General features: G+C 38.0%; 3 protein-coding genes across 7 annotated transcripts; 1 reads left to right on the top strand and 2 right to left on the bottom strand.

The window, feature by feature from the left end:
• Window positions 1–555: 555 nt before the first annotated feature.
• LOC135582588 (NEDD8-conjugating enzyme Ubc12-like) lies at window positions 556–7,590 on the top strand. 2 transcript variants are annotated; one of them, XM_065186747.1, is made up of 6 exons: window positions 556–706; window positions 2,867–2,979; window positions 5,142–5,250; window positions 5,642–5,720; window positions 5,804–5,920; window positions 7,186–7,590. In XM_065186747.1, exons 2-6 carry the CDS (start codon window positions 2,871–2,873, stop codon window positions 7,321–7,323), a joined length of 552 nt encoding a protein of 183 aa, XP_065042819.1. In that variant the 5' UTR covers window positions 556–706; window positions 2,867–2,870; the 3' UTR covers window positions 7,324–7,590. The 2 variants fall into 2 exon arrangements, with proteins under 2 accessions (XP_065042819.1, XP_065042820.1); XM_065186748.1 differs by lacking the exon at window positions 556–706 and adding an exon at window positions 903–925.
• Window positions 7,591–9,623: 2,033 nt separating this feature from the next.
• Window positions 9,624–16,918, bottom strand: LOC103987332 (protein NSP-INTERACTING KINASE 3-like). Of its 2 annotated transcripts, none has more exons than XM_009405603.3 (11): window positions 15,811–16,918; window positions 14,955–15,087; window positions 14,775–14,846; window positions 14,410–14,553; window positions 14,219–14,290; window positions 14,044–14,103; window positions 13,890–13,930; window positions 13,550–13,699; window positions 12,228–12,566; window positions 11,148–11,539; window positions 9,624–10,247 (listed from the first exon to the last, which is right to left on the bottom strand). In XM_009405603.3, exons 1-11 carry the CDS (start codon window positions 15,911–15,913, stop codon window positions 9,930–9,932), a joined length of 1,824 nt encoding a protein of 607 aa, XP_009403878.2. In that variant the 5' UTR covers window positions 15,914–16,918; the 3' UTR covers window positions 9,624–9,929. The 2 variants fall into 2 exon arrangements, with proteins under 2 accessions (XP_009403878.2, XP_009403877.2); XM_009405602.3 differs by having other exon boundaries at window positions 13,833–13,930; window positions 15,811–16,917.
• Window positions 16,919–17,692: 774 nt separating this feature from the next.
• LOC135676009 (uncharacterized) lies at window positions 17,693–23,513 on the bottom strand. 3 transcript variants are annotated; one of them, XM_065186744.1, is made up of 11 exons: window positions 23,369–23,513; window positions 23,089–23,246; window positions 22,880–22,940; window positions 22,187–22,722; window positions 21,396–21,429; window positions 20,982–21,176; window positions 19,492–19,581; window positions 18,973–19,038; window positions 18,789–18,880; window positions 18,613–18,660; window positions 17,693–18,088 (listed from the first exon to the last, which is right to left on the bottom strand). In XM_065186744.1, exons 4-11 carry the CDS (start codon window positions 22,543–22,545, stop codon window positions 17,971–17,973), a joined length of 1,002 nt encoding a protein of 333 aa, XP_065042816.1. In that variant the 5' UTR covers window positions 22,546–22,722; window positions 22,880–22,940; window positions 23,089–23,246; window positions 23,369–23,513; the 3' UTR covers window positions 17,693–17,970. The 3 variants fall into 3 exon arrangements, with proteins under 3 accessions (XP_065042816.1, XP_065042815.1, XP_065042814.1); XM_065186743.1 differs by having other exon boundaries at window positions 22,187–22,940; XM_065186742.1 differs by lacking the exon at window positions 22,880–22,940.
• Window positions 23,514–26,126: the final 2,613 nt, after the last annotated feature.

Genomic DNA, 26,126 nt, shown 5'->3' with positions numbered 1-26,126 from the left:
GTACCACCCAACATGATTGTCGTCGTGGTGATGGAGAAGGCCGCCCCAGAGGCAGTGGAGCGCTTACGCTAGTGTGACACAACAACCTTATAATCAACTACGACAGTGGTGGAGCAGGCCCAGCAGATCGGAGCCAGCAGGCCCAAGCGGATCTTAGAAGCACCGACGAGCTAGCAGTGGAGAGCTTACGCTACTGTGACCGAACAACCTTATATTCAAACACAGTGGTGGAGCAGATCCAGCAGATCGGAGGCACCAGGCCCCACGGGATCATAGAAGCACCGACTAACCTCATCGATGCCTCCAACTGCCAGAACTTCGTGCCCCATGACCCCATCAGTGTGGTGGCGGAGCGATTGGTGTACGTTGTTGCATTCACATGCCAGAAGCCGGTGGAGGAGCGATTGGTGTACGGACTCCTTTGTTTTTATTTATTTTTCTCCCTCTTTGTAACGACGACTTGAACTTACGTTACGAGGGACCAAAGGGACGTGGCGAGCATCGACTGGTACATCGAGCGGAGTCACCTCCATCCGGCCACGACCCAACACATGTTGCCTCCGTTTTTTTATCGTTCCTAGCTGTCTTTTCTTTTCCGATCATTATTAATAGGGCAACGGGCGGCGTTCTCTTGTAAATTCTTGCTGTTTTGTTCGTGTAATCGTGGTCACCGTCTATCATCACCTCTTCGACGTCCCCGTTCCAGGTACACCCACCGACCCCCCCTCATCGCTCTCTCTCTTCTCGATGACGATGACGATGATTGATGGTAGGGATAAGAGAAAATAAGGGAAAACATCTAATTTCTTGTTCGTTCGCCGCTATGGGTAATAGTAGATGCATCATATGAAAAGATCGCCTGTTTTATTTTATTTTTACCTTCTCAGTTTGTGATCGGGAAGGGAGAGGGAAGATAGGGAGTGAGGTTGTGAATTTTTGTTTGATTCGAAAATTTTTTTTTCTGCACCAGTTAGTTTTGGTTCGTGTTATGTTCATTATATAAACGGCTAATCATTCTTATTTTTCCTTCCTTTCTTTTTCTTTTTTTCTTCGTATTTTTCTTTCCCATAAATTCATAGGTTTATGGATGTACAATAACTCATGTTTCGTCTCAAGACTGTCGTTGTCTTACGCCCTTGTATTTATCCATGCATTGTAATTCCCTGGCATCTTATCTCTCGCTCATCTGAAGTCAATATGCCCTTGTATTTATATATAAATTATATGTACAAGCATCATTTTCAATAGGTTTTGACTATTAAATTCTGTTGCAACTATTTGGTTACCTGATGAAGAATATCTTAGTTAGATTAACGGCCAAAATCAGGATGTTCTTAATATGGACAAAGTTCTTTATCTGTATCCGGTTGATCATGAGGAGATCTTGTGCTAAAATATTGAAAAAAATAAGTCTTTTATGATTGAGACTTTATTTGTCTCGATCTTAGTAACTCTATAGTACAGCAAGGCTTTTGCTTAAACATCCAGCATATAAAAGGAAACACCTAGTAGGTGACACTTTTTAACCCAGAGGAAGACAAACTCAGCATATAAAAGGAAACATCAAGCATACTTTATCATTGATTCTTTATGACTCTCATTTTTTGCTTTTTCTGGACTTAACCCAGAGGAAGACAAACTCAGTGATCTGCAACACCTAGTAGGAGACACTTTTTAAAGGTTTCTTTAATTAGCCAGCTTGTGCTGGTTGAAAATGTCTTGATAAGCATAATGGTATCAGATGTATATGGTCTCAGGAGACAAACTTTCCACTTTTCAGGTATCAAAGGAGAAACTGTGGTTATGTGACTAACTTTTAGTTACCTTATCGGTAAACTTTATCACATCAGATGCTGTAAAAACAATAGTTTAGGTGTTTAAGGAGTTTGGCAGTTCTCTATAATACATTTGATCAAAGAGCAGAATCTGAAACTTCAACTGAACCTTTGCCACTTTTTATCTACTTCAAAAAGCATGTGGTCAATGTTAAGATGTCGAAGGGAAAGGTATTCTATGCATCTAATTATTAATTTTATCAAATATAGTATCAGTGTACTAAATACAAATGTTCTTATATTCTAACTGAGAAATCAGTTGAAGGTCTCAACTGTTCTAACTCTTCTGGTGAAAACAGACTACTTAATGGACAAATTGCCTGCAGTTTGAGTTGCCTTTTTATTGGTTCTATAAGTCTCTATTTCATTTCCATAGTGAACGAAAACCTAATTTCAATTTTGTAAGTATAAGTAGCTTCTACTACCTTCTGGAACGGCAACTAATAGTGTAGAAGCCAAATTACATGAGCATTGTTCTGTAATGCCTTCTTGTTTTTTGTTTTAGTTTCTGCATTACAAGAAACATTCTAAATCCAAATAAAAAATTATCTAAATCATCACATTTAGAATTTTAAATGTTTGTGTTAACCGTTTTATGTTTCTATTTCTGTTTAGAATTTTTTACAGACCATTATTCTTTTGCCCAAGTCTAAACCAGCAAATCTGCTTCGTGAACTGCACCAACTGTTGGACTTTGAAAGCCATTGAAAGTGTCTAAACCTAAAATCTGAAAGTAAAAAACCATGTTTCAAAACCTTTGTTGAACCATCACCACGGTAAGGATATGTGGTTATATAAAGCAATGATTTGAAGCCCTGACAAATGTAGAATTCTGCATTTTCACGTTTTTAATCTTATATAGTCATGGAAGTAAAAGCGAACATGAATTTTTTCATCTTCTTTTGGCCTATGCTGTTTTTGTAAGCTCTAAAGATATTTATGGAGCTCATTGCATTTCTGATTTCTACTGGATCTTATTTTCGAAAATGCTTTTATTTCTTCTGATTGTTTCTTTCTATATCTAACTACAGAGCAATGATAAAACTTTTCAAAATTAAGGAACAAAAGCGGGAGGATGCAGCAAATTCCAACGGAAGCGCTCCTGTAAAGAAACAAAGTGCTGGAGAATTGCGTCTTCACAAAGGTCTGTCTAAATTCAAGTGGTGTTTAGAGTCATTTTGACTTCTTTTGTGGTTTTTTTCTTTCTCTAAATGTCATTGGGCGCTTTCCAGTACGGACTTCGTAAACTGAACCAGTTTTTTCTTTCTCTAAATTCAAGTATTTATGCGTATTATCTATCAGTGCTCCATTCTAAAGTTGAAATCCACTATTAGGTTGTGACAAATTTCAATGTTGATATTCTGATTCCTGGTTAGATAACAAAACCTATAGTGTTGCTACATAGAAGGTCCTTGCCATTAAAAGATTTTGCTTCTCCATATTTATCTCAAATGGGTAGAAGTTTAACTTATATATTTACCATACTAATGTAATTGATTTTAGGGAAAGATATGTAATTGATTTTATGATTTACCTAAGGCATGTGGATCAATAAACTCAAATATATTTCTCTGACTCAGGCAAATTACCCTTAATCCTAAGAGCTTATTAAAGTCATGACCACCTAGCCCAAATGTACTTGTTTTAGGCTTCTCTCTTATTTTGACCTGATATATACTTCGTCTTTGACTATTTACATTCACTACTGACAAAGCGGGATATCTTCTATGTTATGTTTTCAACTTAAAAATGGAATTTTTTTTGTATGGTTCAAAATCTTCAAACTGGAAGTTTTTCGTGGTTCACTCTTAATGGCATCAGATGATGTTGAGTTGAATTGATGGACCTGATTTTTTTGGTTCTTCTTTATCAAATTCGTTTATGTGCAAAGCTTTCATGGTTATGGTGTATGCTGATGTTAAGATTGGTCTTAAAACAAATGTGTTGGATCTAGAGCATATGTGTATTTACACTATCTCATGTTGGAACATGTTATTGGCCATTTGTTCTGACAGATACTATAACTGCAGTTTCACCTTTGAAGGTGGCCTGAGTTGTTTATGGCATATTAGCTTCTTTTAAATAACTTGTTTTTTAAGTATATTTTTCAAATTTATGACTTGGAAGTTTGGTGATAAAAAAGTCCCTGTCCTTTAAATTTTTGCTCATTTTGTGCAATTTTCCATGGAAGAACAGGTACAAGAGTTTTCATGTTCTCTTTTATGCATTCTAAAGGAACATATTCAGAGTTTTCTGCACATTGAAGAATCTGTGCCACACTCTTTGCTAGTTAATCAATAAGATGGGATTTTTCTTTTGTTATCATAGATCACTTAGTCTCAAAAAGTGTAGCCTGCGAAGTTAGATTATTTTTCTATTGTTATTTTTTCTATGAACTAATAATTCTCTTTTAGGACAAAAGGTCCCTTGTTAGTATATCTCCTTTGGTGGCAAAGGCTTTTTGTGAACTGGAAACACATCTTTACATGCTGAAGTCATCTTGGCTAACTTTTCTGCAGGAATTTTAAGAATTTAGTTTAAATAATATTTAATCCAACTAATGATTACTCTCAAAACCAAATCTCTCTGTAGTAGATTTCTTTCTTTCTGCATTGTGCTTAAACCATTCTTGTGTTTGGTAAAGTATTAAGGTGCTATTATGTGTTATGTGGGTACTACCATATCTCATCTCATCAGCTATTAATTAGTAAACATAAACCTCTACATTTTTGTGCAATTTCTTTTGTTCTAGTATTGTTTAATATCTTGCAGTGGTATTAACTATATGATTTGTTTTGTTTTGCAATTGATAAAGTTTTGGGGCCCCTGATACAAGTGACCTGCTAACAAAATCAAAGCAAATTAATCTAAACAACTAATCAAATCTATCTCAATCTCTTCCATTCCAGTTCTGATCAACAACTCAAGCTAGTTGACTTCATGTCGCATCTGTGCTACATTCAATAGATGTAGCCACTCTGTTGTAGCAAATCTCTAGTCATTGTATTGTTTTTTCTCTCTCTCTCTCTCTCTCTCTTGTGAATTCTGCTGAGAAATAATTTGTTCTTTTATTGTATCTGTTGGTTTTTAATTATAGCTTGAATTAGTTATGTAAATAAATATTTGTGATGTGTTGGATGATACGTTCTTGTTATGAAATCAAATTGACTGTTCTGAAATTTATATATCAAATATTATAGATATTTAGCATGATATTTTAACTTATGCATCTCTTTAATTTGAATTGTTCTGTCCCGTAGTAGGATTAGGGGCTTTTATTCAGTAGTTGCTACTTCTACTTTTCAGATATTAGTGAGCTTAATCTGCCTAAAAGCGCTATCATATCATTTCCAAATGGGAAGGATGATCTGTTGAATTTTGAAATCAGCATAAGACCTGATGAAGGATACTATCAGTGAGTAATTGTCCCTCAATTATCTCCTTCTCTTGGATACACTCATATAAACTGTTCAGCAGAGCTTATCTAACATGAATGTTATCGCTGGCTTGACTTGATATTTGTTTGTTGTTTTACAAATTAACTTATATAATTTTTTTAACTTTTAGTTTGAATACATTCATTCATTTTAAAATTCTTGTCATTTGCATAATTTCTTGTGGTTACTTATGTACTCTTATTCTTATAATTTTTACATGTCCTCTGGCAATGATGCTTAGGTTCTTCTAAATTCTCTGTATAGAACTTTCATTTCTAGTAGTTTCTTCTTTTGTTGTATGTTATCTTGTTCTTCTGGTGATTCTTTATGTGCTCTATCTAACAATGTTCTGCTTATTGTTTCTTATAGAGGTGGTACATTTCATTTTACCTTTCATGTATCTCCTTCTTATCCTCATGAACCACCAAAGGTCAAATGCAAGACCAAGGTATAACTGGCTTTGATTTTTTGGCAGTATTGAATGAAATTTTGCCTTTTTGATTGCATGACATATATCTTTGTTTTTACCAGGTTTACCATCCTAATATTGACTTAGAGGGAAATGTCTGCCTTAATATCCTGCGTGAAGATTGGAAACCTGTGCTCAACATAAACACTGTTATTTACGGCTTAATTCTTCTTTTCATGGTACTCTTTTAGCTTATTGGCTCTACCAAATTTCTCATACTGTCTAATTAATAAATAATCTGAAGATTTCCTTGTTTATTTAATATGTGTGTTTACCTATCTTCAGTTGGTTTTTTTGTGGATGTAGCGAGGGAAAACAGTCTTTTTTGTTGACCACCAATATCTTTATCTACTGCTCATAGTTGAGATTCATTCACACTTTTTGAAAGTTTAATATATTATTTAAAGTTACTTTTTTTTTTTTGCAATATCAAGCTTTAATTATGCTAGTAACTATTTCTGTCAAGGTTCTTATATATTGGTTATTAAACCTGTGGCATAACTGTCATTATTTGTAATGTTTGTCCTGAGATTGATTTCTACCATGTGGATATGGGTCGATATAACGTGGGGAACATAACATTTTTCATCTACTTTGTGTAGCTAGGCATCGTAGATACACTTGGAAAATCACTTTATTTTTCAAAAGCCAAAGTTCTATAGCAAATATAGAGCTTTGGTTTATGCCTTCACCTTGGCTAAGGTCCGTTATGTTTCTATTGCTACTGGATTAGGGAGCTTCCTTTTGGAACTTGGTTTATTCATCTTCTTTGACATGCTCTCTTTGTGAAATAAGTTTGGTGTAGTCATGTCTAGCTAATTTCAAACTTGCAAACCCAAAATTGCAATTATTATGACTTTTGTGGTTGTTGTCATCTAGTTCCATATGTAACAGAAGTAGACGGTGCAAAAATATAATTTTGGCATTAAGTTCTCAAATTATAATACATGCAATGTTAATCATTAAATTTAAAATTGCTGGTGTTTAGTAATGCTCTTGTTTTTCACACACAAATCTTATAAACCTAGACGTATAGTAATCTTTACATAATACTAAATCATGAATGGTTGATTGTTCGTTATTTGGCATCCAAAGTTTGGATTGTTTGTTATTTGTCCAGCTTCGAGGTGTTTTTTCCTTCTAAAAAACACTTCTCCTTTTGCCATGACAAGACGTTGGTTATTTCTTATGTCATCTGATATGACACGTCTCGCTGATATTCAGTAAAATCATATAGTTTATTTTTGGAATTTTTTTATTGATTATGAAATTATTAGTCAGGACAAAAATGATAAGTGGCCTTTTAGATGTTTGTTATTTTAGTATTTTGATTTCTTACTACTTGAATAACATTTTTCCGTATACTTTACGAAAAGGAATTGTGTCAGTGTTTGTTAGTATATAACCAAGGTTGTCTGTCTTATTTGCATGCCACAATGCGCAGCAACCCAACGATGAGGACCCATTAAACCATGATGCAGCCGCAGTTCTACGTGACAACCCTAAATTGTTTGAGACAAATGTTAGAAGGGCAATTGCTGGAGGTTATGTGGGTCAAAACTACTTTCCCAGATGCCTGTGATGATGCCATGTAATTGGAGCCTGTAAAGCATGGTATGCAAATTGTTATAGTATATAATACTACCTTGGAACCATGGAAGTGGCCAGACTGATTGTTCTGTTGGCGTGAAACTCTACTCTGTTGTTGATTCTTCTGTTTACCTCATCAGTGTAAATTGGTGAATTGGGCTTTCCACTTCCATGATTGTGATTGAGAATATGCCTATGTTAGCTCATTTTCTCATTTGTGTGGTTCACTACTACAATTCCAGAAGGGCTCTGTTTTTTATGGTTTTGGTAGGCAGTGCATTTGCTTAATCTTCTAAGATCGTTTTTGAGCATAGTTTGCTTGTTTTGGCTGCATCATGTGTTCCATTATTTTCTATATATGTTGTGTTTCTTAAGCGGATCTTGAGTTGCTCAAGATTTTTCTTAGGCAAAATTCTTTGCTAGCTAATTGTGTTGAAATATGAGACAACACGTTGACGAGTCAATGCAGAGCATCACTTTGGTACTTTGTTCCAAACAATCGAAGGTTGTGTTGTATTTCTCAGCTTCAATCGAAGATATTATGCTTCAATCCAAGGTTACGATGAATATGTAATTCATAGTGTCAAGGATCCTACAAATATAGTAGTAATTTTGTTAATAATAATCAAGTGTCATCGTAGGATGAGTTAATTATATATTATCATTTTATCTTTTATAGTTAGTTATCTTTATTATCTTGATTTTTTATATTTAAAAAAATTGCATTGATATTTATATAGTTACAAAAGTAAAATATCTAAGTTTATTTATTATAATATCATTGGTTTTATCAACGAAAATATACAAATAAAAGATGAAAAAATAATTTTAATGTTTCAGTTAATAGTGTGAATGATGACGTTATTGGGGGCTGCTGGTGGTGATTGTGGCTGTGAGTAACGATGAAAGGTGATGGTCGTTTTACATCTGTGTTGATGCTGACGTTGTTGTCGAGTGATCCTTTCGTCGCTCTGCATCGACACCTATGTAGTTGTCGAGTGCTTTGCATATGTTGACGTAGTTGTCGAGTGGCGTCGCTCTCCATTTGTGTTGGTGTCTATAGAGTTGTCGAGTGATGAAAGGATTGATTGACATTTGTATTAGTGGCCCTTGCATCGCTCGATGACTACATTGGTGTCGATGCAGATGATGGTGGCTGTCGCGAAGTCTATAGCAAAGATGGTGGTCGTCTCCCCATTGACTCGTTGGGCGGATCGCTCGACCAGAAGTTGGGGTCATCGAAGCTCATGCTGCTCCCCTCGCTATCGCATGAGTTCTAACATGGGCATGGAAAAAGGGAGATGGGGGGCTTGTTGGAGAAGTTCTATTCATTGTGATTGTCACCGACTGAGAAGGGACGCTCTGGAAGGATAGCACGCAAACGATTATCAAGCTCCCGATGAATGTATCCAATGACGATAGGAAAATATGGGTCCCAAAATTTGACACTGAGTACATCATCATACTTATTATCGACACAATTATCGTGTAACCTTTTCATCGCTCTGCATCTACATTGACGTACTTGTCGAGTGACAAAAGGATTGCTCAACAACTACGTCGATATTAGTGCAAATGCAAAATGACCATTACCTCTCGTCGTCACTCTCTTCACCCACAACCCTTACCGATGCTGCCATCCGCCATCACCACTGACGTTGCTCACTACTACTAATTGAAACGTTAAAATTATCTTTTACTTTTTTTATTTATATTCCGTTGGTAAAATCGACAATGCTATAATAAATGAAACTAGATATTTTACTTTTTATAATTTCAGAAATATCAATATAATTTTTTTAAAATATAAATTGTAAAACATTTTGATATTGACTGAAATATTGTATGATTATGAATTCTAGGGCATCGATGAAATACAACGTGACCATAGAAGTGCATAGCTGCGTGAGCACAAAACAGAACCTGACGGAATAACATCTAACACGACCTCCAATCTAAGAGTAAACATCATATTGCATATGAATAAGTAATCAATCGGTTGCAGTTCTCCGATAGGCCCTGGAAACCGTGAAGGTGCTTGTTTGAGGGATGATGCATCGCGTGTGAAGCTGGTGATCACTCGACGTACTCCAGATGATATAGTGAATAGCTTTACCCCCAAGTTGCGGCTTTTGTGCTCCATGCAGAATCCGAGGATGCAATCATGCGGTGTCTTCTGCAACAAGTGGTGGCCTATGATGCAGGTGATATTTGCTAGGAAGTGACAATTCATGGTATGTTGGATTACGGGATGATGTCTGTGATGTCTTGGTTGCACGGGGAGATGTAATGCGAATTCAATTTATCACTCATTCATCTATTTCTTTCGAATAAGATGGACTGTCGACATGCAGATGGATGGATGGTTTGACCGGCAATGCGGGGCTTAAACCACCGTGAGCACCATAGCCACATTTATATTCGAACTGTCCCCCGTTCTTCTAATTTTTTTTGCATATACAAACCTCTCTTCATTTGCACAAATAAATGCATGGCACACAGGTTCTCTGACTAAAAATACGAGGGAACAACTTGGCTTCCGTTTCCAAGCTCCCAAATAATTCACCAATTTACTTACAATCAACGACATTATCATGCTCACCTGGGGCCTGAAAGTTCGATCGCTTCTAACACCAATGACGAATCCTCCATGAAGTCCACATACTTGGGAGATTGTCGCTCCAGGGATCGGCATTTTGGGGTGTCCATCTTCTGCAAGGCATCCCATGATTCGACAAGGCCATCACCTTCCAACATTCTCACCACCTCTGACATCTTTGGGCGGTGAGAAGGGTGAAATTGTGTGCAAAGAAGAGCCACTTGAACCATTTCTTCAAGCTCGACCCTGTCATAGTTGTTTTTAAGGTCTTTGTCCACCATTATATTCAGTCTATTCTCCTGATGGAGTTTCTTTACCTGCAAATGCCCAAGAAAGAAGAAAATACGATGGTTAAGCGAATTGCACTAGCATCTCTAACCGAGCAACCTAAATTGTACATTTGCTTCAGAAGATGTACAGCTGGTTCTACTGAAGGTTATAGCCTATTGACATCAATCTTGAGTTTTCCTATTCTTCATGAATCAAATTAAAAAAAAAAGGTGAAACCACATTCTTATAAAGGAGACAAAATTATGGTAATTTGTCGAAACAAAATTCTAAACCGAACTAGGACAAGCACAGGAAATAGAAAAGATGGTCTGGTGCACAAAGCTCTCACTAATATTAGATCTGTAGAGAATCAAAAAATTGTTCCGAGTAAACTATGTTCAATGCAACTCCTCCAATTTCCGAGGAGCACATAGCATTTAGTTTATCTCAGTCAACACACAATAGTATCTTATACATGTGAACTTTTGCAGTGTACAGCAGCCAAAGGTCTCACATGACACTCTTATGTCTTGGAGTATCGAGAAGATTTGTGAATCAGATAACATAGGACAGAACTATATTGTGGATTATGTCACTCAGCATTACCATTTAAGACCATGCATTCAGGTCCCACTTGGACCTTTGGCTTTTATTGGCTCAATATGAACAGTAAAGTGCAGGAATCATTCTCAAACGGCTAGTCGGCATAAATTTGCCCAAACACAAACAATCGGTTCTTCCTTTCAGTCATTTTGATTTAGATTGGGCCTTAAATTGAGACATCAAACAAAAAGGGTAAGAAGTTTATTGCTTTTTTGTCATGAGCTACTCTAGCTACATTCACACGCATCAATTGAGCTTCTCTTTTTCCTTTTTTTAAAAAAGTCAAAATTAGACAATTGCATATTGACATACTAGAATCGACTTGTAGCAGACAGATAACTTACCCAGTCAAGCATTACACCCTTCTGGTTTGCAAGTCTTCCAAAATCCAATGCTTTCTGACCAGTAATCAACTCGAGTAATAGTATACCAAATCCAAAGACATCGGTCTTTTCTGATGACTGGCCAGTCGAAAGATACTCTGGCGCAATATGCCCCACGGTTCCACGAACAGCTGTTGTGACATGTGACTCCTGATGATCCAAAAGTTTTGCCAACCCAAAATCTCCAACCACTGCTTCAAAATCTTCATCAAGAAGAATATTGGCAGCTTTTACATCGCGATGTATGATTTTTGGATCACACTGCTCATGCAGATAAAATAATCCCCGGGCCGTCCCCAAAGCTATTTTTTTCCGTCTTGACCAGTCTAAAACTGGCCTACCATGAATATGTTCTGTCAGAAATTAATAACAATGAGAAGGCAGACATTCAAACAGTTTGCTAAATGTTCTAATTTATGTAACCAGCAGTCATACTACAAAATGGACTTTCTACATCTTATCACTAGGTTTAAGTCATCATGGGATGAACTTTTCTGCAGTTAGATCAGAGGTGTGTGTTAACAGAAGGGCAAAATCCCTAGGAAGAAAGGCAGCAAGAGAAATAGTCTAGAAGGTCTTGGAAGTTGGAACAACATGAAAAGGCACCATTTAACTGTAAAAAGAAATTCACAGGAATCAGAGCCATATGTTATATCATACCATAATTAGATGGGGCATTAATCTATAAGAAACATTTATATTTTCAATTGACTTTTTTGGTAGCATTAAGATGCAACCCATGTTGGCAATTTCCAGTATCTTCTCATAAAGGATGCAGATATTATTTTAAATAAATGTCATTATCATGACAGAACTCATAAGAGAACACTGATAAGATTGGCGTGTAATGTTAGGTTACCTCAGTCACCAAGGAAGACCGCTGAAAAAGAATGTTAGATGTTCAAAATTTCTTGTGTTTTCGGGATATTGATTATCAATATATGAATGGTCAGTAGTTGCTACTGGATAAGAATGAATCTGATAAGTATCCTACAACTTCATAATTTTCTTTAGTTCTTGCAAATCATGTAGGACACTCACCTCTTAATTGAGAAGCTACACTACCATTGGCCATGTAAGGATAGACCAGGAGCCTCTCATTCTCTGTCGTGCAGTATCCACAAAGCCTAAGTAGATGACGATGAACTGCCAAGCTTATCATTTCAACCTCAGTTTGGAATTGAATGCCTCTAATGGTGTTATAGTCTCTTAAACGTTTAACAGCTACTATGGAGCCATCACACAAGCAACCTTTGTAAACAATACCATACCCTCCTTTTCCAAGAATATTTTTGGAGTTGAAGTTGTTGGTGGCAATTCGAAGCTCCTTAAATGAATACCACTTCAAGTGCCCCCAGCACACTTCTGAATCACATTGATCTGCAAAAGAAAAATTGTCTTAAGAGTGTACATGAACATACAAAACCAACTTACCAACTATGGCTATATAGCTATTAAAAGCCACAAATTCACACAAGAAGTTTTCAAATAACATCCTGAATGACAAATTAGAAAGCCAGCCAAGATATGCTGAGAGTCCTGAGAAATGAATCATTGGAATGTTTACATAGATTAGTTCCTCATCTTCTGATCTAAAAAAAAAAAAATTTCTGAATGTTTAATGAATTGCTCAAATTTTACCCTGTACAAGCAATCTGAGTGTTGATAAATCAATCCAGCTGCATGGATAATCAAGATAGGGAACCCGGTGATACTCTTGTTTAGTCTGACATTAGAAGGTAACAAAATCTGTGTTGGTATGTAGGACTCAATGGGTTTGCTATCATTAACTTGGTCATAGACATTTTAAACCACTTGGTCTCTGGCCTATCAATGATTTTTCGATCAGGTTGGATTGTGACAATTAGTATCACAGTAGACCTAGTACTAAGAACGGTGAGCAGGTCTAAGTAGAAAGTCTTCCCATAGATGAGGCTAGAGGCAAATTACCCTTTCCATGGATGTGGTTGGAGACATGGTTACTGCAGACAATCACTCACAACAGACAAATCATTATGCTTGATAATTGAAATATCTGATTGTTCAAGATGTATCTAAGGTACAGAAATGAATTGTAAGTTGACTAGATGAAGTTTTCCAAGCATAACATGAACTAGTTACCAATGTCCAGGATGGTTCATCAATGTGCCAAAAGCAGCATAATTATATGACAAGAATCTAGTCTCAGTGTCAAAGTCAAAGAGATAGATAAATATACAGTATCTTAATCAGCACAGTAAATGTTTGATACGGTACATGAAATGCTAAAATTTGTCAGTCATCCATTCCTTAAAATGGTAGAATAATGGAAAGATGGATGCAAAAAATATATGAGTAACTTAAAAAGAATACTAACTCCTTACCATTTACATCAAAAAATATATGCTGTTTGAGTCTATGCCGCCACCAAAGAAGCAAGCCAATGACGGTAACTAGCAAACTGACAGAACCAACACTGGCACCAACTATGACAGCAGCACACCGGCTGTTTGATCCTCCAAGCTGTGATTGAGCTGAGAAATCCAAGATGCCTACTAATTAGAGCAGTCATTGGAAGTTGAAAGATTACCTAAGTGTTTTCAGTATTCTCCTCATACATGAGACTAGAAACTCTCCAGCATGAGGAACTACAGAATTAAAGCTTACCCTTTAGATCATCTGGCGGATACGAAAGTGGATCGAGTGATACAGAAGAACACTTACTCTTTGAGACAGATCCACACATTTGAGGGTTTCCAATAATGCTGGTTGAAAACTCGAAAAGGAACTATATGTAAGAGTTCATTGCTTAAATGTTGGCTAATCCACTAAGCGCAACAAAGTAGAGAGAAAAGATGAAAAAAAATGGACAGCTTACTTAAAAGTTCTCGCGGATATTTTTGGTAAGGAACCACTCAGATTGTTATAAGAAAGATCCCTGTACGTATTATTAACCATTAAAATTGCATCATAAATTTCAAGGGGCATGTATAACAGTGAATACTCAGGGTCTACATTTTAAATTGAATTGAGTTAGAGGTGAAAAGACAAACACAAGAGTGAGGCCTATAATGTTGGACAATGTATCGGGGCAAGGTCCAGATAGACTGTTGTTGTTTAGTCGCCTGTCAAGAAAAAAAAAAAAAAAACAAAGATCATAAGCCTCTAGATCCAAAATATTGATGGAGTGATGCAAATTTTATTTTTTAAGAACCACAAACTATGAATATTGTATAAATCATACAGATAATTCAAGTTCTTGAGGTCCCCAAGTGAACTAGGAATAGTGCCTCTGAACTGATTGTTGGATAAGTCCAGCATTTGGAGTTTCTCCAGTTTGCCAATCTCAGCAGGAATAGGTCCAGATATAGCATTATTTTGAAGCAGCCTACAGGAATAAGTACCAGATTTTGTGTTCATTAAATATTTCATAAAAATAACAACATCCATATAAAAGTAGCCAGCTAATTGAAGGAACGAATCCTTCATGGTAAAAATGTACAAGCAGACCTGTAATATCATTTGTTAACTATCTGTGTTGATATAATTTAACTTTGATAATACAGCTTAAACTTCAATAACCAATACAAATAGTGTTTGGCCACTTACATAGACTGAAGATTTGTAAGATTTCCTATCCCAGGTGATAACATGCCAGACAAGCTTTGGCTGGGTAGTCCCCTGTCAGAAGAAAGTAGCAAACAACAAGAAACAACGAAGGTATATGACTAAGTGATGCAACAACAAGAAAAGCAGTTTGGTGCTGCAAAATGTGGCACTTAGTCTTACAGGGCAGAAACGTATCCATCTGCAGAGCAGGTAACCATCCTCCAACTACATGGATCTACTGAGTTGATATCCCAATTTTCCAAAACATTGTAAGGGTCATGTAGTTCCATTTTTATAGCCATCAATGCAACCACTGAATTGGCAGATGACAAAATCAAACGTCAGAGAAACGGAAAGAAAACTATAACTAGATAGAACATTTGAAGATTGTTAGATGGCTATATCTGTAGAAGTATATCACCTGCTAGAATAGTACTAAAATGAATATCAGGGCAGGAAGTGAAATGGCTGCCACCAGATGAAGTGTACAATTACTGATTCACTCAGAGCAGGTATCAAGTATGGAACTTTAGGCAGGTGACACGAACTAAAGTCGATCAGAATAAGAGACCAGCTTTTCAAGAAGCAAATGCGCCTTAGTAGTGATCAATCGCATTTTATATCTACAGTTACTTTATAATGCTGCTGTATAGAAGTGATTGAACACCAGTGGCACAACGAAGAGGTAGGTAGGGAAGATCAGGATATTCTCTCTGTCAATGAGAGTTTGTTGCACAAAATCACAGATCCGGGGAGATTCAGATGCCACAATAATAGAATTTGAGAATACGAAGGAAGGAAAACGGGATGTGTAAACACTCAAGGCGACAAGAGGAAAAGGCAGGTTCCGAGTAACATCCCATCTTCCAAAGCTTGCAACAGATTTGAACATGTAAGAGCAGAGGATCCTTGGTAAGGGCTGAAGCTGACACCGTGATAGGAGCACAATAATGGTTAAGCGTACCAGCTGTTGTCGTTGTTTAAGTTCGAGATCAAACAGAGAAGAAACGAGGGAACTAACGGGAGTGTTACTGACCTTCATAATTTATACCAGAAGGTGAGAGTGTTGCGGAAGACGAACAGAGGAAGTCCATCGGCACCAAGCAAAGCGTCCAAAAGAGAAGAGCTTTCCTCCCCATGCTCCTTCCCCACTCCAAATTCTGCCCTTCCTCTCGTGTCCTTCTCGGTCACGACCCTTTTGCCGCAGCCAACATGTTTGCACTAATCCCCCACCCAATGACCATCCCAGGCAAACAAATCATAGCATAAGTTCAGCTTCCTAATTCCAGCTTATTACCAAATCCAAAGCCCGCGAGACCCACAAATGCAAACAGCGAGCTATCGGATGAAATCTTTAGCGCGGTTCCGAGACCAGTGTCCAAGGCCAACAAGAAGAAACATCCTCCTGCCCAAATCCTTGAAGAAACCACCTTTTTTTTCTGCCAATCCTCAAAAGGAGCCACCTTTCCCCTAAAACTTGCCCTCTCGGGTTAATGCGAATCAACAAAATCCAAACAGGAACCCTGATGGAACCCAAAACATCAGAAGCGAACTCCAACTTCAGCAAAGATCACGGATATTTTAATCCGTCTTCGTTTTTTTTTTCCCTTTTCTTGAAACTTCACCCGGTTAACCCCAGAAAAGAAAAAGAGAAGAGAGGAGAAAATAACAAGTCGTAAGAAATCGTGCAGCAAGGCAGATTTCTCTTCTTCTCTGGCTCGTTGTATTTCCGCAGACCTTGAGGGGCCACTTTAGCGCTCTATGGCCTCAGGATTGGAGTTGACAACACAAGCGCGGGCAGGCACGGAAAGCCACAGATGTCGCTGCCATATTCAACGAGGCTTTCCTTCTTTTCGTCGCGGAAGAGGAGAGGTATATAAGAAAAGCGAGGTCACGCTGTTATGATTGTTGTTATTGTTGGAGCTGTTGCTATAGCAGCAGAGAAGCAGCAGCGGTGGTGGTCGCCAAGCGACAGAAGCAGCAACAGCAAGGGCAAGGGCACGGATGGATTCCTTGGCCTCTGGGAGTCCCATCTCGTCTCTCCTCGGCGACCCCTCACAAAAGGGCAAAAGCCACACTGCAAGCAGACAAGCAAAGGGCCAACGAAAACTGCCAAAGCCAACACGGGCGCAGATGTACTGCGAAAACATCCACGCTGTGGGGGTGCGTGAAAGAACAGAGATGCTCTTTATAATTACTGTCACCGTCTCTTTCTGTCGTGTACAAATAAAATACACGGCATCGTCGCGCAACAACGAATTTTAGTGTTATTAAGGTGGAATTTAGTTATATAACATATTAGTAATTTGGAGCTAATCTTAGTTATTGTCAGACCCTCTCTGGAAATTCGACCTGTGATCTTTTCAAATAAAATTATATATTAGATGATTCAGAATATATATATATATATATATATATATATATATATACATATACGTGATAAATAAAAATTATTATTTTGAATGATGAGCATACACACGATTTTATATTTTGGTGGGCTCATCACGCATGATTTTATCCTTTCGGAGCTCATGAGTTATTAAAGGTAAAGATGGTCTGACAAATTTATAAGTTATTGGTTCTCCTACTCTTAACTAACGTGGGACTAAATATCAAGCTCTTAATTAACATATCAAGATGAATAAACATCGATAATAAAAATGAGTCGATATCACTATAGGATGATTGTGTAATCAGTATGTCGGGATTAAGAAGATGCTCGATAATATATAACTTATCATTAAGTTTGATTGTGTTATCATCGAGCAATTGCTTTAAGAACAAATTTGCTATAGAACGTTTGTGCAAGAGATTTAGTTGAACCGCTAGACTGTTAAAATATCACATTTTCTCAAATGTTACTTGTTGAAAGAAGGGAGGGGTATTAGATACTCGAGAAAATTAAAAAGGAGGGAAAATTTTGATATGAAAGATTTATTGAAAGAATGAATATGAATGCTTGATGTGTCTATAAAATTTACAGCATATCCAAAAGCAAAATTCACAATAGTATAAGGAACCAATCTTCATCTATTTTCTCGAGCCCTGATAATGTCAGTGTCATTTCCGTGTGGTAATAACCCAAAGTGTCTCCCACTCAGTGTCATTTCCGGTTTAGCTGCTTTCAATTGGCCACTATCTTTAGGGAAGAACTACTTCTTGTACTCTCATCGGCCGCTAGTTGTTTAGTAGGCAGTTACTTCGTTGGAGAATAGGACAGAGGAAACCATCTGGAGAGTAGAATGTGCTTCATCTTTATAATTAAAGGAAATGCAGCATAGCAAGGGATATGCATCACCGCCACCACGAAATACCTGCAGTTTCATGAAAGGGATTAAGTATCAAGTTCAAATTATGGTAAGAAAAGTTCTCATCTTCCACGCTTGGCAAAGTTTATAACATCAAGAGAGAGAATCAAGGTCTGCACAGCCAGTAAATCAAACCGAGGCCCCTTTCCTAATTTGCTTTGCACCAACCAATTCAATGTGATGACCATCCTAAAAGATAAAATATTGCTGAACTTGGTTGCGGTTTGATTTCAACATAGTAAATTAGCTTGTTGTCAAATTAACAACGTCGGATGTTTAGGAAATTAATCGAGAGACTGGACCGAGTGCTAATTTCAAGAAACTCCAACAAAGCATGTCAAAAATGCAACTTTGTGAAGACAGTTAACAAAAGTCGGTTGCCGAAAAGGTTGGACTCCTTTGAAGACAAAAGAAAGCAACAGCTCAAATGAAAAACTATAAAGAAAATATATCCAATTGGATCAGCAGAACTCCTCTAATCATGGTGTTAGACAAAAAGAATCGAATTTTATCTGAATAAAACAACTTACCATATAGGGGCATAAGTGGAGGACAGGTCAAGAAATGGGTATGGCCACCTGTAGGAGGAAGAAAAAGAAGAACAAGCGATTAAATTTTAGTAACAGATCAAGTGATGAAACCTTTTTTTTTTTCTCAAAAATCATTTCTTGTGGTATAAACTACAAAGAAATCAAATAATTTTTACCAGATATCCACACATGCATGGATCACCCACTGGAATATGACATAGATTGCAGTCCAAAGTAGGAAGTATGCAATCCGGAACCAGGGGAAACTCTAGTAAAATTACATGAGAGAGTGTCAATAATGGACATACTATGTTGTAAAATTTTTCCAATTAAATCACAAAAGGAAAAGGAAAAACTTACCAAGCTATTCAGGGTAATGTCACCAAGAAGGAAAACTGCATTGAGCGAGTGCATACAAATCAGTACCTGCAATACAAAAGCAAATGTCCGTTGTAAATGACGGAACTATCTTTGATGTCCAATGTATCTTATTTTTCCTTAGAGAAATGCTATAGCCTCGTTCAAACCAAATCTGATCAAGCACAAAAGGGTGATTCTCTTAAGAGTTTGCACAAGAGTCCTATAACAGGCATGCAATGACTCGACCACATTATCACTTAGTCCCTGTTGATGTCTAATTGAGAATCAAGAGCGTAGGCAAATTATATTACAGTTGACCCACTAAAATAAGGCTCCTCCCTGTTGCAAGTACCATAAGAAGAAGCAGTTCCATCAGGGAATTAATAAGTCTACCATGCTTGCATGTCCTTGATGTGCCAGAAGATAAATCATAATATTTCTCGGTTGAAGTTCACCATCATTGTTGGCCTTCTAGTCTCAATAAAAATTAAGTTAATTTCTTGGAGCAGGCATACTTACGAAATTCAGATTATAATCTCTGATGGCCAGAAACGGAAATATGATGAGCCAAAAGACACAATCAGTGAGCATTACGGCACCTGCACTTGTCTGGCAACATTAGGAGGCATATCAGTTCACCTGAATACAAAAGTATATGAAAGAAAAGGCTTTTGACACAAAAGCTAGTAGGTACATATGCCAACAAATATCACAATTCTATGCAGTGTCTCGAATTCTCATTGGCTGAACTTATGTTAACCAGTGGTCAAAAGAAGGTTGAATTGACAAAGAGAAGAACTAGCTACATTGACTTAAATTCTAGATGACTGCAGGAAGGTCTACCATGCTGTTCAGTGCCAAAATTCATAACAATGGAGAAAAACTCCAATGGTCAAAAGAGTCTAAAAGAATGTTAACCAGCAAAGCAAACCACAGGACTACATCTTCATCTTTTAGTGACAAAGCACAAATAAGCCAAGGACCAAATTGATACAAACCATAGATTTAATGACACACTAGTAAAAAAATATCCACAAAATTAATGACAAAATTGTATATTTAGGACCAGAAGATAGTTGCCACAAGTAAAAAAGAAAAAAAATGTAGATGAATTAAAACCAACATTCCCATTAGAATCTTCATGTACTTTTTCTTGGACAAATGATGTTGGCTTAATTCTTGGAACAAATACATTGTTCCTAAATACCTTCAAACTTATTGTCACATTACTATCCATCAGAAACATGAACTGCTGAAATTTGAAAGCAAAATGCTGCAAGACTATGCAGCTCAGAGGAGTTGCTGTATTACCTCTTTCAATTGCCCTGAGTAGATCCTCACCAATCAATCATAAAGAAGAATTGCCTTGTCATGCTGTGGAATTCAGCTACATGACGTGATCGAGTCTTGGTCATATCTATAGCATCTTAGTGTATCTATCATATCTCAACTTCTAAATTCTTTGTACCTTTTCCTATCTTAACTTTCAAATTATTTGTGTTTTTCCTTTTTTAAATTTTTTTCCTATGTCCCATTCCCTGTTAAAATAGGCATCATCAATCATTACAATGATAATACCAAGAACAAGATTCTCAGATCATCAGAAATTTAGCCATCTCCAACAAGTTTATCCTTGCATAACTTGACATACTGGACAGTCCAATACACCTCGGTAAAATTACTAGCCTTTGCTCAAGAAACCTCAATATAACCACAAACTCTAAAATCCTAATAAAGGCATGCTAGGAAGTTATCTATACACCTGGCACATTTCAACAAATCTTCAAAAGCAAGACAAACAAAAAGTAATATATGCAAAAACTGATTGAGCTTATGGTATTACAATTATACAGACAGATTTATGTTGGTCATGATTCATTTTTAATAACAATCAATTAACGATTTACCAAAAATTACAAAGTCAGTGACTACACCATGCTCAATCTGAGCAATTACACGAGTTAAACATGCAATATGACTACTTAATTAAATAAAAGAAAAGATAATACCTGAAAGATTACTTGAAACAAATTACCCCAAAATCCAGCTGCACGCACACCAGACTGCTGAATAATTCCATTTGCACCATTCACAGGAGCTGCATATGTTCCATGCTCTGCATCTGACCTTGTGACGGCAACTTTATCCCCAGTAACTTTACGAAGATACTTATTGCACCCATAGACAGACAGCACTGAGCCAAGCTAGAAGTGTAGTTTCATGTGTGAGCCATGCATATTCATGCTAGCCAAAATATTATTTATGAGCACTTGGAATGGTTTAGGTGAAAGAAAAGTTATCCATGCTAGCCAAAATATTATTCACACAAGGAAAACAAAAGGGAGCATCAATCAACATGGCAATGGAGAAAAGAAAAAATACAAGAAATTTAGCCTTGCAATCTTCAAAGTTTAAGGACATACCAAAAAATAAATGGTGACCAAAATGAATGTCCACCTGGCCAACATGAAAAAAGATTATAAGATATTCAAAAACAGAGAAGATACTGAATTATGAATAGAGCAAGATGTAATGCCATTAGCAATCATACAATGTGCTAAATATAATTAGTTTACAGATAATAAGATGCAGAAAGAAAAACCAAGCTACATGAATTGATAGGAGCAGCCAAGGTCACAACATATTTTACAAGACAAAAGCAGGATAAAAATTTGCATTCATGAGCTGAAGAAGCCATCCTGTAACTGATGCTACAACCAGAGGATCTACGCCCTACACAAAACATGCAAAAGTGCACTTGAAAAAGAACTAGATGTCAAGTTAAAAAAATTTTCACTGCATATCTCATATCAGTGGAACTATTATTGAGCTAAGAAAAGTCTAAAATTGCTCATGTGAAGGACATCGTGCTCCGCCAGTCCATCACCATACAAGTATATGTGGTTGGTCAAGCAGAGGACCTTCTACTCGAGGAGGATTACCTAATAGTCTAGAACAACTTTGGAAAGATAAGGACCAACTTTGGGAAGGAAATATAATATATACAAAAGAAAAAAAAAAGCAGTAGAATTCCTACATAATGCAAAACGAGTGAGGGGACAAAAAAGAACACACAGACCAGGTTTAAATAATACAATCAATATGTTATGCTTGGAAAATATTTAGACATGGACAAGCAAAACGTGATTTAGAAATAATTAATCCAGCATTTGGAAAGAATTATGTCTTCTATTGAAAAGCAAAATCGGCTTACTGGGTATAGTAATAAAAGATGCCCCGCCCGTCCACAGCGCCATTGATGATAAGAAATGCCAGAAGTATGGCGAAGGCTATAAGTCGAAAAACCAGCAACCAAACAGGATGGACCTCTGTGAGACAAGGTCTCCATAGCTCATCCTCGTACAAAGGACAGTGGCTCTCTGGCGAGGACCCTTGTGTCTCTGTGTTCGAACATTCAAACTTCCATATCAAAATGGATGCAACGATCATGGAAGATAACACCCAAATAGCACATAGCAAAACTCTCCAGTTCAACCAATAGTATGCGTCCGTAGAATCAGCCGTCAAAACGGGCTGCCAGGAATCTGATGAAGGCACTGTTGAGAAATGCATGGGGCAAATTTTTTCCCTCTGCTATAATCAATGACGCTACTGTTTCCGCTGCTGCTTTCGTCCTCCCGACTCGATGTCGCTTGTTCTAAAACACTCAACGCATGCGGAGTTGTATATTACTCACGGATGGAACATGGCTAAATTGTTTGTTGACAGCTTCTAGCGTTCCCCGTAATTCTAAAACGAATAAAAGGCGATTAACGAGCAGGACTCGTAAGCAGAGATCACCATCAACACGAAATGAGAGAGCAAAGGGGCAAAGAGTTCCAGCATAACTCAAAAGTCTGCATTTTTTTCACAAGGCGTAACACAAGAACAAAATGGGAAAGAGAACCTCACAAGAACCAGTGAAAGTGAAATCAAAATCAACCGGTTGTGACTCGTCTGCAATGGACCTGACAATTCATAGGTCGTCAATAACAGAGAGAGGAAGGACGACAAGGAAGGAGGGGAAAATAGAGAAAACCAGCAACAAATGATCAGACGAACATTCAGCAAGAACCGAAACGATCAAGAAACAACTAGAAATCAGAGAAGACTCACCAGCAGAACCCAAATGCGCGAAACCTATGAGACGTCTGTAAAAATGCACTTAGCGTCCAACACAGCGGGCGAACATTAGCAAGCGAAAGGAGACAAGACCCACGCAATTTGGCAACTGATCAAGGGATGACGACGGAGGAAAGATGCTTAACTTTGGGCTGGTTTTTTCCATCACAAAGAGGCAAAAACGCGCAATTATTAATTTATTGTGATTTGCAAGGAATAAAGAGGAGATGATATGAGGAAAGGAAAGCAAAGGAAAAGCGGAGTGGATACGCACAGTCGAAAAGCAGAGGGTTAATGAGATGCTTCTCTCCTTTGGAGGGAAAACATATCCATCGGGAAACAACAGTCATATGTGCACACTGCAATACAATAATCTATTCCGCCTTCGGAGGGCGAACACCGACTCGATGCCGACTTCGGATCAGTCATTCTGCTTTATTTATTTATTTATTTTTCTTAATTACTTTTAAAACAAGCTTCGATTCGCACCCAACGAGAAGCACTTTAGTTGGATCACAGCTCCATAAACAAACAGAGGCTCAACTTTCGTGTCGTGTTTGGTACCTTTCTTTGCAGACTCCCGTCGCTTTCGAATCTCTTCCTTCTCCCAGTTACCAAGGAAGAGCAGGAGGCGACGCCTGACCGTGTCCCCGCACCCATACCGCATAGATCGACCTTCTGGGAACGCGATGCGCACGACAAAGCAATCAGCATGTTTGCAGCCTAGCCTAGCATCAAAAAATGTGCGCCAAAGAATCGATTGCGTGCGGATGCTGTTGTCCCTGCGTCGGGGAAAGCGGGAGGGCCCCGAAGACGACGACGGTTGGAGTCTCCAAGGCATCTTGCTGGGTAAGCCAACGGGTCCGAGTCCAACAGGCCGGGTCGGGATACCAAAGACCGACATAAATTTATCCGTATCCAACCCGACCGCAACAGGTTGCGTAGATTCATAGCTCTTTCAGTGACAGGATCCGGTAAGTTCGTTAACTTCGAGTATAAGAATTTAGTCTCTTAACTCAAATCTTGGAGGAAAAAACTTACATCAACAATGTTTATGTTTGTCCGTATGGTAATGTATTATTTGTGATGCCATCAATTGCAGAAGGAACCATTTGAGATAAACAAGTACAAGGACAATGGGGAAGGAACAAATGGGGAATTACATCTTGGGTACCATTTTCATCCCTACCTCGGATGGCGTCCTAATATCACCAATCCAAGTTAATCATTATACATCATTGACTAAACTTCTGGCACGTTTTCTTTGGCTAACCCCAGAAGCGACGCCATTTTCTTTTGCTTTCAGGAGAGCCCACCTGCACAGCGTCATTGTTGTGCTGCTTCTTGAAGCGGCTCACCAGCGTCATCCTCGGTACAAGCAGGGGGTGAACCCACCTTACCGAAGTGCATCGTCTCAAAATCCTCTTGCGCTTAATCGTCCAAGTGGAAGCCACCTGCTAGATTAAATATCAGTAATGTCGAGCGCATAACGTGGAAGTGTCGTAAATGCATCGAAGAACCGAAGCTCGATTTACCTGAAAACAAAATGCCATTGTTGGAGACCTCGCGTGATTTCTGCCGGTATTGAGGTTGACAAATGTTGAATGATCAGTACACGTTCCAACCAAGATTTGTGGTGGCTACAATGTAAGCACCAAAACTGTCCTCATGCGTGCCGAAATATCTTACATCAACCCTCCTCAGCACCCGCTGTGGAGATTAAGAAGACAGACCATCCAGAAAAGAGGATCTCATGGTCGATCTTCCGATGATAGGATCATTGACAATCTCATCCCGACCGGAGTCTTATTTGGATAAGAATAGATGTTGCAATCAAAGACGAATTCAAAACTGGAGTCCTTCAATCCGACGAACTTATCACTCTCCCCCAAGTGTTGCTTCGTAGATAAGGAACGCTCGAGCCTAGTCCCAAAATAGAGACAACAAGAGTGAACAGACAGCAGGTTGCTGTCCGATTGCACCAATCGAAGTTCACCTAAAACTTCGAAAAACGGACATACGTGCAACCAAAAGAACACGACTGACCAAATATTCTCTCAGTTCTGCCCTTAGCATCGGTAATGGAAAGAATGCTATGAACTATAGTGATTCGCGTTCCATAGGCAAAAGATGATTTGCCCTGTGGATGGTTGGCTGGTCTCACAGTATATACACCGTGTTTCACCCTTGTCTTCCATCTCCCATAACAAATAGGGATCAGTGTAGATGTACTTAAAACTGTACTGCGGAAACAAACAGCACCAGCAGACATACGTAAGGGCTGCAGAAACATTAACTACACTTTATAAGCAAATAACATCATCCTACAAACAGCAACATCAGACACACATAAGGGCTAAAGATCATTGATTAAGCCTTGAAGTTATCCAGCAGTGACGATTCATGGATGCAAGTTCACAAAAAGAAGCACAAGTTGAAATATCGGCCGCTGGTCCCAATTTTAACATACACACAAACTTTAAAATGGTAAGGGAACATTCGCCACAGAAAATGGTGTCATGTATCGACGCATGATTCACTGCGGTAGACCCAATAGCTTTGGATGGCGTGGGAACATTCAGCATACTTCAAAACAGCCTCCTACGATGATAAATCTTGCCCTCCTACTTTGGCTTCGCGTCTGGTTCTGAACATTTGCTACTGCTTTGGCCATGGCTATCGCCCCAATGTTCATGTCTCTCATTGCAGTTTGGGCCGACACTTCGACTACGGTTTCTGCAGGGAATGCTGCCTCCTGTTCCTTGATTGGGAATGCGTGCTTTAAAGCTGATGTAATCATTGCCATTGCAATCATTTCGATAACCACTTTCAGACCTGCAAAATACAATGACAGATACATTTACAAATGTAAGTCAACTTTAACGGAGAAATCTTCAAGCTTTCTAATTGTACTGATTAGGCAATTTATACCACAGAGTTCTTTCTATTAAGGATAATAAAGTTATTCATTTACTTCCACTACCAACTGCAGCACTAACCAGAACTCCGCCACCAAGATTTTTCACCGTATC

This window comes from Musa acuminata, chromosome BXJ1-6 (genome assembly GCF_036884655.1).
Source record: "Musa acuminata AAA Group cultivar baxijiao chromosome BXJ1-6, Cavendish_Baxijiao_AAA, whole genome shotgun sequence".
Lineage (NCBI taxonomy): Eukaryota > Viridiplantae > Streptophyta > Magnoliopsida > Zingiberales > Musaceae > Musa > Musa acuminata.
Note: the sequence above shows the minus strand (reverse complement) of the source record. Positions and strands in the feature narration are given on the sequence as shown.

Bases quoted from the DNA above. Each gene is read 5' to 3' on its own strand.
- LOC135582588 (XM_065186747.1), top strand. From the start codon at position 2,871: ATGATAAAACTTTTCAAAATTAAGGAACAAAAGCGGGAGGATGCAGCA. The intron at 2,980-5,141 runs GTCTGTCTAAAT...TCTACTTTTCAG, and splicing joins AGAATTGCGTCTTCACAAAG to ATATTAGTGAGCTTAATCTG. The intron at 5,921-7,185 runs GTACTCTTTTAG...CACAATGCGCAG, and splicing joins GCTTAATTCTTCTTTTCATG to CAACCCAACGATGAGGACCC.
- LOC103987332 (XM_009405602.3), bottom strand. From the start codon at position 15,913: ATGGGGAGGAAAGCTCTTCTCTTTTGGACGCTTTGCTTGGTGCCGATG. The intron at 14,291-14,409 runs GTATGATTTATA...TTTTCTTGACAG, and splicing joins CTCAAGAACTTGAATTATCT to GCGACTAAACAACAACAGTC. The intron at 13,931-14,043 runs GTAAGCTGTCCA...GTTTTCAACCAG, and splicing joins ATATCCGCGAGAACTTTTAA to CATTATTGGAAACCCTCAAA.
- LOC135676009 (XM_065186743.1), bottom strand. From the start codon at position 22,545: ATGCATTTCTCAACAGTGCCTTCATCAGATTCCTGGCAGCCCGTTTTG. The intron at 19,582-20,981 runs GTATTATCTTTT...TAATGTTGCCAG, and splicing joins TGTTTCAAGTAATCTTTCAG to ACAAGTGCAGGTGCCGTAAT. The intron at 19,039-19,491 runs GTAAGTATGCCT...TTTGTATTGCAG, and splicing joins GAGATTATAATCTGAATTTC to GTACTGATTTGTATGCACTC.